General features: G+C 43.8%; 1 protein-coding gene across 5 annotated transcripts in view; it reads right to left on the bottom strand.

Moving 5' to 3' along the window:
- Positions 1–3,418: 3,418 nt before the first annotated feature.
- Slc44a5 (solute carrier family 44 member 5) overlaps positions 3,419–12,512 on the bottom strand; it is a 295,928-nt gene continuing 286,834 nt past the window's right edge. For 4 of the 5 annotated variants that reach the window (XM_029474881.1, XM_029474882.1, XM_029474884.1 and 1 more), the window contains 6 exons: positions 12,270–12,373; positions 10,736–10,809; positions 9,633–9,703; positions 9,424–9,512; positions 8,175–8,259; positions 3,957–6,016 (listed from right to left, as the gene is read on the bottom strand). In XM_029474881.1, the coding sequence (XP_029330741.1) occupies positions 5,913–6,016; positions 8,175–8,259; positions 9,424–9,512; positions 9,633–9,703; positions 10,736–10,809; positions 12,270–12,373 (527 nt within the window). In that variant the 3' untranslated portion in view covers positions 3,957–5,912. Of the gene's footprint in view, positions 3,700–3,956; positions 6,017–8,174; positions 8,260–9,423; positions 9,513–9,632; positions 9,704–10,735; positions 10,810–12,269; positions 12,374–12,512 lie in introns of those variants that run through there. The other variant, XM_029474880.1, reaches the window with a different exon arrangement.

The raw sequence follows: 12,512 nt of genomic DNA, 5'->3' as shown, positions 1-12,512 counted from the left end.
AGGACCCACATATGACCAAGCTGCACATCTGCTACATATGTATGGGGAGGTCTAGGTCTAGCCTGTGTATGCACCAATCCCTGACACTATCAATGATATTCTGTTGTGCTTGCAAACAGGAGTCCAGCATGGCTGTCCTCTGAGAGGCCTGACTCACCAGCTGATTCAGACAGAGGCTGACACCCACAGCAAAACAGTGGATGGAGCTTGGGAATTCTTATGGAAGAACAAAAGGAAGGATTCCAGCCCCTACAGTGATAGGAAGACCAACAGAGTCAACTAACCTGAACCCTTGGTGTCTTTTTTTTTTTTTTTAACCACAAGACATTTATTGGGCAGGTATATCCTGAAAAATTGGGGTTTTTTTTGTTTATTTTTTTAATTTTTAATATTTTTTATTACATATTTTCCTCAATTACATTTCCAATGCTATCCCAAAAGTCCCCCATACCCTCCCCCCCACTTCCCTACCCACCCATTCCCATTTTTTTGGCCCTGGCGTTGCCTTGGTGTCTTACTTAGGGTTTTACTGCTGTGAACAGACAGCATGACCAAGGCAACTCTTATAAAGGACACCATTTAATTGGGGCTGGCTTACAGGTTCAGAGGGTCAATCTATATCATCAAGGTGGAAACATGGCAGCATCCAGGCAGACATGGTACAGGAGGAGCTGAGAGACCTACATCTTCATCTCAAGGCTGCTAGCAGAATACTGACTTTCAGGCAGCTAGAATAAGAGACTTATAACCAACACCGACAGTGACACACCTACTCCAACAGGGCCACACCTTCTATTCCTACCACTCCCTGGGCCAAGCATAGACAAACCATCACACCTGATAAACTCTTTAAGTTTTTTGACAGATAGAAAAGCCAAATCAGTCACAGACCAATCTCATACAATTTATTTGCAAATATCAATGCTTTATCAAAAGTAGGCATTACTAGTACTGAGCCCAAACTTAGACTTCTTCTGAAAACACAGCATATGTTTCTATTTCAAATTTTAAAAATCACCACCTATATCAACAAATATCTTACTAGATTTATAACATTTTAAGATTGTTAGAAAAGGTAGGAATAGTGTTTTGAATTATCTTTGGAAGAAATGCATTATATTTTAAAAGAAAATTAAATGCGAAGATTTACCACATAATTCAGCCCATAAACCCATGCTGTTCCAACTTAGAATAGAGCATCACTAGGTACATTTTATCTTGCTTCAGAAAATGACTGTGAGTCGTTTTGAACAACCTTTTGTTGTTTTTTACACTTATCCTCTCCTTGGAAATGATCATTTCTCCTTGTGAAACTCAATGAGGCAGTGAGCAGACGATAGGCTAGGTCATTGCTCGGAGCTCACACCCCTCCCAATCCATTGCTCGGTGCTCACACCCCTCCCAATCCATTGCTCGGTGCTCACACCCCTCCCAATCCATCTTTTATTCATCTGTCTTGGACTTAGTTACTTATGTAATTGTATTTGGTTTCACTCAACAGTATATGGTGACAGAAAAGTTTAAAATAAATCTAGACATTGAAGACCTTGACCCTTGATACAGAGAAGGTATTGTTGATATGTGATGGGTCTGAAACCAAAGCTGGGCAGGGTGTGTGTGTGTGTGTGTGTGTGTGTGTGTGTGTGTAACTAAAGTCACAGACAAGAACCAGGCAGGACGGTGCTTGTTAATAATCCCAGCACTGGGGAGGCAGAGTCAGAAAGATCTGTGAGGCTCACTGGCCTGCAAACCCAGCCTCATCTATAAACAGAAGATTAATGAACGGCCTTGTTCTAAATCCTCACAAACACTTTTAAAAATAAATAATAATAATAATAATTAATAAAGAAACACTTCCAAACAACCAAAACAAAACAAAATAACCCAATATGAATGGTGCCTGAGAAAGAGTGACATCCAAGCTTCCCACACAAATGCACACACACACACACACACACACACAGAGAGAGAGAGAGAGAGAGAGAGAGAGCGCTCTTAAAGAAATCAAAGGTCAGCCTTTTTATTTGTCTCTTATGGAAATCTTTATTAGAAGAAACCAAATATACATTGAGTACCAACAAGTTTTGTTAAATATCAACCATTTTATCTATCAAATGTATTTAGACCCTACGCTTTCAGTGTTCCTGCATAGCAGAGACACACTAACTACACAACCCACACCACCATGGGCTCAGCAGAGCCCAAACCACCAGACGTGGCGTGAGGTGAGGGTAGGGGGTGGTGAGCCCACACTGCAAGGCGCCAGTGGGAACTTTTTGGTATAAAGGTATCTAAAGTGAGTTTTCAACAAACCATCAATAAACAGCAGTAGGTATTGTCGATTGACTCTCACTGACCCCCTTCTCGGGTGACTTGCTGAGTCGGGGAACTGAAAGTTCTCCTAAAACTTAGCAATCCTTATAAAATTATTCAAAAATGAATTAAAAACCGTTCCAGTTTCTATTGGCACAATAAAAATCTGACAGGTAAACAGGTTGTTTCGTATAAAAGTTAGTGGAACTGGCAATCCATAACAGGATAGAAGAGCCACAGGTAACAGGGCTTTCCAGCCCAGCACACAGCTTCCCCTCAGAGGCAAAGTTTCCCTATGAAACTCCCACAGGCTGCCCCTTCAGGTATGGGTGAGACACCGGACGTGTACATGCCGACCCATATTTCAAAGGAACCGCTATCGAAAAGATTATACTTTAAAACTTCTTTTAGTAAAAACAAAGACAAATCCAACACGTGTTCTTTCAGGCTGCTTTGCGTGTTGCGTGTGGCACCCATTTGTGAATATCCACTAGGCACAAGGGGAATTGTTTGTATCACACAATGTACTCCTTTGATGAGGAGGATATCAAAGGTAGTGTCATGACTAGTGGAGTCCAGGCAGTGAGCAAGACAAAAACAAAAAACAAAACAAAACAAAGCCAAACAAAACATCAAAAACAAAACAAAAATAACAAAAGAAGCATGAGATTTGTCATCACTCAGCATTGCAGGGTTTAAAGTTTAATTTCTTTCAAACGAGGTCTGTCCACTTGCTCACAAGATCCGGGAAGTACTGACCAGCCAGGAAGGCACTGAGAGAATTGAGTGGTAAGGGCTGAATGACTGACTGGCAGCTCTCACAGGATGCAAAGACCAAAGCGGGTGGTCCGCTTAACCTGTTGACTGTCAAACAGGAGGCGGGGAAGGGCCTTAAAAAACATTTATCTCGCTTTAATTACCAATTTTCCCTACAGAATTTAAATCATGTATCCTTCATGGTGTTACTATTAAAAAGATTATGAATGTATTCAATATTTTTTTCAAAACATCCAAGTCACTCTGTAAAAATGATAATAATAATTAATAATAATAATAAATTACAAAACGAAAGATCTTAGTATAAAAATGTTGCATGTAATTAACAATCCCCTTGTGACTTCTGATGGCTTCACAGGCTACAGTGTGGGGCTTTGGTATAAGATGCAAAAGCAAGCCAGCAAGGCTGAGATACGAACGTCCCCAACCAAAGCACTACGGAAGGTGTGTTGGACGGATACAGTGTGGGAGGCGACACAGGCGGCAGGATACCCAGCTGGCTCTCCTACTGCTTCTTGATCTTGCCCTGCTCCAGCAAAATGTTCATTAGAGCCGGAGTCACGAAATAGGGTCTTGAAGGAGAGCCTTCGTTTCTTTCTAGGTCTTCCACTAGGAGGGAGGAGGGCAAAGTCAATAGAGCAGCGAAGCGGTGGGAGGAGCAACATCGCCACCTGCTGCCCACTCGCTGCACAGCAACGCCAAACATCGCTCTTTTAGACAGCATCAGCTTTCATTGTAAACAGCTATGAGAAAACAATCAGCCCTTATTATTACATCGATAAGATATCATTTCATTCTGTGTCCCAGGTCAGTTCTGGCGACAGTTCAAGCATTTCCATAGAATGACTTAAGAAATAACATTTACTCCCCATCCAAATTCATTTTCTAAATTACAGCATCTATTTCCAAATTGCCTTTGTTTGGCCAATGGCAATTTAGATTGTAAAGCCTCGGCAGAGAGACCTTTGTTTGTGATCTCGAATCCTTCCATAAACAGTTCTGGAAATATTGCTCTGTGTTTCAAAAAACTTCAATTGCTGTGTAAGAAAAATGGCTTCTAAAATTCTTCTCAAAAACAACATTCATTCTTACTTTATGCATTTTAATTATAGAAGTAACAAACGGAGACTATTTTTCTGAGTGGGAGTATACTATAACACAGCAAACCAGACAGCTAATTTCTTATATCTGATCTATAGCCAACCTCACAACTTTTGCATGTATCTGAATCAACTAGAGGGTCTTATCATGGTCCAGAGAGTGGTCCACATCCTAACACAAGCTCGTGAGTTAGATGGACCCCTGCAGCTAGCTACAGGCTCACTATATGTCACCATTGCCATGATTTTTGTTGAGGTCCTTGCATGGTTGTAAATAAAATACTACTAAAATGCAAGAAAAATAGATAAGCGATTGCTTTTCTCTGTTATTAAGGAAAAAAAATGACAGGTGACATTTGGGACTAATGATCTCAATAAAGCCAGCCAAGAAGAAGCTAGTGACTCTCCTGTGGACCGACACTTCGAAAACCTTCTGGAGTTACTGGTTCTATGTAGGAAGATGCCGCACCACCATTCTAAATCTAGGTTCGCACACTTCGGGATAAGTAAATTAGCATTTATATTAACTTATAACACAAGGATATATTTCAGACTCTCAAATGCGTGGGCTGTATTGATGGCAACACATTACACTAATAATATATAGACAATCTGACGTGAGTTTAGTGTCAAAACCAAAAGGGCACCGGTTAATCCTGTGCTCTGTGGAGGGCCTCTTTATACTCGGCCCAATTCTACACACAGGGAAAAGCATGCAACGCGTGTGAATCCAATTCACACTTTTCTGCACCCTGTGAGATGTAGGCATGGCCACAACACACCAGCTTCCATTCTAAGCCCTGGGTCTGTGGCGATGTAAGAACTCTTGATACGAAACACGCATAGCCCCAGGAAGCACCAGATTCGGTACCTGATTGATAGGAGGCCACTGGTCTGAACCTGATAGGAGGCCACTGGTCTGAACCGCCATCCGCTTTCCTCCCTCACTAAAAGGCGAACTTCGACCTTGTGCCTGGGCGTGCCCATGAAAAGAAGAACCCATGGGCCTTCTGCATGACTGCGTGAGGAAGCTCAGGGGAGGCGAGAGGTGAGGAAGGCAGCCGTTTCTGCTCTACTCAGATATTCTCAGGTGGCCAGAGCTTCACAGGAGTGGAGAGGTTATCCCCAAACTCTGACTTCACCCAAGCATGAGTCTCATTTCGCTAAAACAGAGATGAGGCTCCAGGCTCAGTCCACCTGCAGCAGGGTTAGTGCTGAGCCCACAGGACCTGCCCTTCTACAGCTTGTCATGGACTAACTCGCCCACTTGAAATATGCTTTCTAGGAAACCAGGAACACAGGTTGAATCACAGTTTTAGAGAGTTGTTCACCGGCTTCAACAGTAACTATAACCATAGCAGCATATTTACAAATTCAGTATCATATGCTGGTCAACTACAACTCAATATTTTTTATGGCTAATTGATCACACATTTATAGTGTTGTAAAAAAAAAAAACTGCCTGAATACCCTTTACACTTATAAAAAAAAAAAAAGAAAGAAAGGCTAGCAAAGTTATAAAAGTTATTAAAACATTGTCGGCTACAGGTGTTTGCACTTGGGACCACAGTCTGCAAAGTCAATGAGGCCACTGTCAAATGCCTGGTCCCTCAGATGGTACCAAGTGCACCTTTCAGCAACAGCAGAAATACTGCTCTAAAGCAACATTTTCATATTGCCGTCAACCTAATTCACAAAGTTCCTGCGTGGAGCTTCTCTACTCTATCTCTGGGGACCCGGACGCTTCTTGGTCAGGATGCTGTGCAGGCTGGGTGTTACAAAATAAGGTTTCTCTGCAGATCCATCGTTCCTCTCCAGGTCTTCACCTGCATATCGGTGCCCAAGGTGGGGCCAAGACAGGGAGATGCCGCACAACAAGGACCCAGGATTTTACAAAGTGGAGAGTCGAACAGGGAGAAACCAGAAAAATCAGTGTTAGTGTGTCAAATATAAGGCGAACATGCAATGCTGGTGATGGAGAAGGTGGGAACCGGTCTCCGCCTGGGAGAAAGGCCCACCCCACCCCACCCCCACGACACACACACCTCACACTGCATGAGCCATAGGACCTTAGTTTCCAAGCCACCGCATGGAAGTTCTTCCTGGGGGCTTCTCATCTCTATGACTGTTTATTTTGGAAAGTAACAAATTGCCCCATATCACTAACTCCGTGAAAAAAAAAAAAAGTGGTACAAAGATTTCATTCCATATTTCAAGCCTTTCAGATCTTCAGGTAAGGTCTTGCTCCTAGCCCAGCCTGGCCTTGGATCCGCTGTCTTCTCATTTTGCCCTTCCCAACACTAGGGTCAAAGGTTAAACTCTTTTACCTATTTACTTACCTATCTATGGGTGGGGCATGCTTGTGTGTGTGTGTGTGTGTGTGTGTGTGTGTGCGCGCGCGCGCGTGTGAGGGCATATATGCACATATGTGCATGTACATGGAAATCAGAGGCCAAACTCAGGCATCATTCCTCAGGAGCCGTTTGCCCACCTTGCCTTTTGAGGTGAGGTTGTTCGTGGGCCTGAGTGTGAGCTTGCCAATTAAGCAACAGGCTGCCCAGTGAGGTCCGGGAGCTATCTTTCTGCCTCCCAGTGCTGGGATTTTAAGCATGCCCTGCTTTTTACACTGGTTATGGAGACTGAACTCAGACCTTCCTGCTTATGTGGCAAGCACTTTCCTCAACCCTGAAGTCAGTAAAATTATTTTATTGGTGAGTGGGAGAGGGGTATGAGCACAGGTGTTCAGAGGCCAGCGGCGTCTGGTTGCCCTGGAGATACAGTTCTAAGAAGGTATAAATCACCCAACCGGGGAGCTAGGAGTCACTGAAAATCTAACTCCAGTCTTCTGCAAGAGTGTGCTTCTTAACCATGGAAACATCAGTCCAGCCCCTTTCTTTTCTTTGTTTTCTTTAGTATTTTAATTACATTCATTTATTTCTCTGTGTGTGCATGTATGAATGCATGGAGCTCGATTCACGTATGAAGGTGAGGGGTTAACGTGCAGGGCTCAGTTCTTTCCTACCACCGAGGGGCTTGAACTCAGGTCATCAAACTTGCCAACAAGCACATGTACCAGCTGAACCATCTTTTCATGTATTTTTTTTTCTCCATTAAAAAAATAAAATAAAACAGAGAACCTAGACAAAGGTTAAAGGTCCTGGTTCCACGTGAGCCAATCTACCTAATGTGTAAAGTTTTCCAATTTCTTTGTTTATTGAAAATTGATTTTTAAAATGCTTAGGAAAAAAAACAGATCTTGTTATTTTCTAGATTTTTTCCCCTCAGCAATCATCTTCCTCCCTCACCTGCCACGAAGCTGCTCTTCTCCCACAAGGGACTTTCTCAGCGTGTAACAGAGGCAGCACGTGACCTCCGCCTCTCTGAAGACCCATGTGCTAGAGAAACAATCTCTCAGCCCCAGCATGGCTACTGGGCTCTGTTCTCTCCCATGGTGACCCACCTCCTCCAGGTTTGTCAGAGATACTGGGAGAGAAGACATTTTCGGTAAGGCAGACTCTCTGTGCTGTTTTAGGTCATGGGCTAATGAAAGCATCTGTTCTCCAGGGCATGACATAGGTGACGGGAGCTCCCAAGGCCAAGTCTCTACGTAGGTGCACACACCTGCTGTGTTCACTCTCAGCAGAGGCCTGTGTACTCCTCATGGCTCACTGGATGCACTGCCCCCGTGTCTCTTTGAAGCCTTTGCATCTTGACTTTACCAGAGTCTGTGTGTAAGATCTCACTGAATTACTACAGCCAATCCAGGGACAGGGCTCAGTGGGAGACTGCTTTCCTAGCACGGGCAAGGGCCTAGGTTCAATCCCTAGAACTGCCAAGCTGCCATTCTCTCTCTCTCTCTCTCTCTCTCTCTCTCTCTCTCTCTCTCTCTCTCCATTCGAAGCTAGGTAAACAGTAAATCACCAAGCCAGGCAGGCAGGCAACTGAACTTTTTACCTTCACCAAACATACACACTGGATACTTACAGAAGCAGATGAAAATGGTTTCAACACACATCGAATAGACGCTGAAGAATCCATGAGCAATCATGTAAGATCCAAACACAAGAGTCTATGAACAGACGGAGAAGAGAAGTGACATCACTCAGAGCAGCAATAACACAACTCCAAATGCAGGATGGGATGAGAAAGCATTGGAGGATTCTGATGGGAATATCTGCCATACCGACACCTTTGATTGTATGATAGAATGCTGTTCTGAGATTTAAAAACAAAAATGTGCTTGCTCACATGACCACCTCTTACCAATGGTCCTAGTACCTACCCAAAGGATCTCAGCCTTAAGATCCCACACATCAAGGCAATAGAGTCTAAAGGGTAAAGAGTATGCACTACCTGGGTCTTCAAAGTTACTCAGCCTTTCTGTGCCTCTGCTTTGACACGGGGTGAGGGGAGAGAAGCATCTATGTCACACAGATGAAGAGAGCTAGTTCCGTGTAACAGATCCAGCAGGACTCCACGCAGCTCTCCCCACCCGTCTATGCATTCATCCCCAGAGCTCTGGAGTGTTGGCTACAGAGAAGAATCAGATATCTCTCTGCATAGACATCCCCTCCCTGTCGGGAACCACTTCACCCAAGTTAGAGCCCCATCTCAGGGCTTGGCTAACATCTGCTGATGTGATTCACAAGGCCCGCTTCTTTTCCAGAAGGTCCTGTCATTTTATCTGGGGACAGCATTGTGCATTGTGAGCCAGCTTCTGTTGTCCTGCCTAGCTCTCCTTACTTCCTTACAAGTGAATCTCATAAGAATGCACCCGGGAAACCTTCTACACGCAACCTCATCAACAGAGAGCAGTCCTCTCCAAGGAACTCAGCATCCGAACCAGGAGGCGAGGGGCACAGGTTAAGGACAATAATGCCCACCGCTTTTCCTATTTCTCTTTTTCTTTTCTTACATTTCCATCTCTAACGATCATGACATGAGGGGTGCTAAGCTTCCATAGCCTGAACTGCTTCCCCAACACTTACATTAAAGCCCCAATTCTCAGCGTGATAGGACTGAAGAGAAGGGGTTTGGGAGGTCACAATGGGGAGACCTCTCTACAGGTCTCGGTGCCTGCTACCAAGAGACCTGGTCTGCCCTCTTCCTCTCCAGCACATCTGTGAGGTAGACCAGCTGGCACCTCCCAGCCTTTCAAAATCCGAGGAACACATTTCTGTTGCCAAAGCCAATCACTCCTTGTGGATTTTGTGACTAAGCCACCGTTTCTTACCAGGAAGGGGACCCAGTAGTAATTTAAAGTCGTTGGTCCCTCTACAATTATTTGTAGTCTTTCTGTGAAGAGTAGGAAGGCCAAGACACCTACATAGAAAGAACAGAACATGGGAGTCACATACTGAGAAAAGCTGTGGAGATTGTTGTAGCAGAAGGCAGTTTCCAAACTCTCCACAGCTTTCCGTCCATGCTGTTAACACTACTTACCTACAATCCCAGAAACCAGGATTTTTCCCAGGAGTAATACAAAATATGTGACTTCATCTGTAACTGTGACTCTGAGCATCAGGGGAGACAAGAAAGTACCAGTCAGTGTGGGAACACACCCAGTGCTGGGGATCTGTAGGACGCAGAAGCTCACAGCCTCACTTTGCTGTGTCCTTGGTAAAATTCTGCCTGACAGTTGTAAAATACAAGACATCAACATGGCAGCCAACCATGAGATCTCTGCTGCTAATGTCACAGACGAGAGCACTGTAGGACCAGGACCATGGGCAGCTGACCCATGGAGGTGTCTGGCTGTCTCTCTGAGGTGATAGACCAGCCTGATTCCATCTTAAGGATGGAAGCCATTTTGTTAAAAGGTCAGAACAAGCTCATTTCTGTTTGCTGCAAAATCTAATTTGACCATGCTTTAACCTGTTTCTTGAAGTTGACATGCTCTCCATGGTAAGGAATTTGGCTCACACCTCGTGTGTGTGTGTGTCCTGAAAAGACAGGATGCTCTGTCAAATGGTTTTAAAATGTTTGACCGAGTACTTACATAACCAAAAGTCCTCTGGAAATCTCCAAACTTTGAAAACCACCTATCTAGTTTCATAGTCTTGTTGGACTATATAAACCCTCCCCTCTCCTGTCCAATGCTGTTTTTTCAAACCCCACCTTAGGGAGGTAGTCCAGTTGGACAGAAAATGAAGTGTGCTTCGTTTGACAAAAGAACTTGGGTAATGTCTTTATTCTCAGCCAGTAGTGCTAACAAAGGCATCCTGAACCACGTGTCCTCTGATTCTGCACACTAATTTCACAGCCATTTTGAGAGGAGGGAATGGGTACCAAGAACCTGCTAATGTAGGTCATCTGGAGAACTTCTTGAACCAAAGAGTCAATAAAATATGTGGCCACCTATGCGGATGAGGGGAGCCATAATTCTAAGATATGAAAAGCAATGAATGTTGATTAAAATCTACCAAACTAAAACGGGTAACACCTGTGGACGACAAGGTCAGAAACATCCCAGATAGCTACAAGCAAAAGATCTCATGTCACCTCTCACCAGATTGTCTATGGCTGCCTTCAGCCCGATTACTCACTTCAGAATGTTTCTCATGAGCAGGTAGAAAGCATCTCTTGTTGACTCACAGAAGTTTTTGCCATATAATGCAATCTAAGGAAAGTGAGCGAAGCTCTTGTTAGTAGCGCAAACTAACACCACCCAGCACCATGCAGCGTTAGGGAGTGCACACGTTTAGTGCTGTCTTCCATACTCATAACCTTACGTTTTCTAATCTCTGGGTTTGAACTCTCTGGTCTGGATCCCACAGAACTTGTAGGGTCATGGACACTAAGGAGGATTGCCAAGTGCTGTATGCAGGGTAGACTTTTTTTTTCTTTTTTGTCAACTCTCAGGGGATTCTATCTTTGAAACATTAGGCTGTAGCAGGTATTAAATGGTTTGATTATTGTTAACACACACAAACACACACAAATTACTCCTAAGGAAATCCAACCCCTTCTACTATGAAGATTTACTAATTAAAAGTCTCAGCATCATAATGGTAGGTGAATTAATTGAATCTTCTATCCATGGCTATGCAAATCTCATTTCTGGCCCCCACCCCACTGTGGTTATAAGTAAGCCTTGGGGTACTGCAGCTTCTACATTTTGAGAGAATTGTTTGTTGTCTAGTGTGTAAACAAAAGAAACGCTTTAGAGGCATCCACATTCTCACAGGAAATGAGTTAGAGATTGACCCAGGCATTTCCACCGATCACTCCTCTTTAACACAAGGTTCATTAAAATGACTAATTTTTTTCCTTAAAATTATGTAAATCCCTCTATTAGAAAGGCATTTTCTTCTGTGAGGGAACCTGGAACAACAGCTTTCCTCTTACATAGTTATCAGCCACACAGCATCAAGTCAATCTCCACGGTTTTACTTTTATTGTTTAAAAATTCATTACATTGCCAGGCAGTGGTGTCACGTGCCTTTAATTCCAGCTTTTAAAGGCAAAGGAAGGCAGATCTCTGTGAGTTCTAGGCAAGCCTGGCCTAAAGATCAAGTTCTATTACAGTTGGGCTACATGGAGAAACCTTGTCTCCAAAAACAAAAACAAAAACAAAATAGTAGTAGTAGTAATAATAATATTTATGTTTATGTATGTGCATGTACATGCATGTGTGTGTTCGTGTGTGTATGCACATGTGAAGGTGTGTGTGGTTTTGCATGTGCATTCTCAGTTGTGTGTGTGTGTGTTTGTGTGCACGCGTGCTTACTCCACAGCATGCCTATGGAAGTCAAAGAACAACTTGCAGGATTTGGATCTTTCCTTCCACTGTGTGGGAGCCAGGGCTGCCTCTGCTTGTTAGGTTTGGCAGCAAGCATCTTTACCTCCAGAGCCATCTTCCTGGCCCTCTTCTGAAATTTCAACACATACATTTGCCCTCAAATGAAATACTATCTCAAGAAAAGTGCAGCCCTGATTCAGATGTGTGGGAGTTGCACACCCACATATCAGAGTGACAGATTCAATCATGTGATACCGTCATGCCCTCCTGGCAACAGGGTGGACATGGGGTCAACTGTGCAAAACAGGGACATCATAAATAAGCAGTGGCCTACTTACCATGATGTAGGCATTTCTGTTTAAAAACTTCACCATCTTTTCCAAACACCAGAAACAGCACTGTAGGCAGCAGTGCAGGAACTGAGCAGCACTGTTCTGAGCCTCTGTGGGAGGGAGGGGCATGTAAGTCCACTAATGACATTGTGATGGTTGTATATCCTTGGACCAGGAAGTGGCACCATCTGGAGGTGTGGCCTTGATGGAATAGGTGTGACCTGGTTGGAATAGGTGTGTCACTGTGGG

Source organism: Mus caroli, chromosome 3 (assembly GCF_900094665.2).
Source record: "Mus caroli chromosome 3, CAROLI_EIJ_v1.1, whole genome shotgun sequence".
Lineage (NCBI taxonomy): Eukaryota > Metazoa > Chordata > Mammalia > Rodentia > Muridae > Mus > Mus caroli.
The sequence above is the reverse complement of the archived record's forward strand: the minus strand, read 5'-3'. Positions and strand labels throughout refer to the sequence as shown.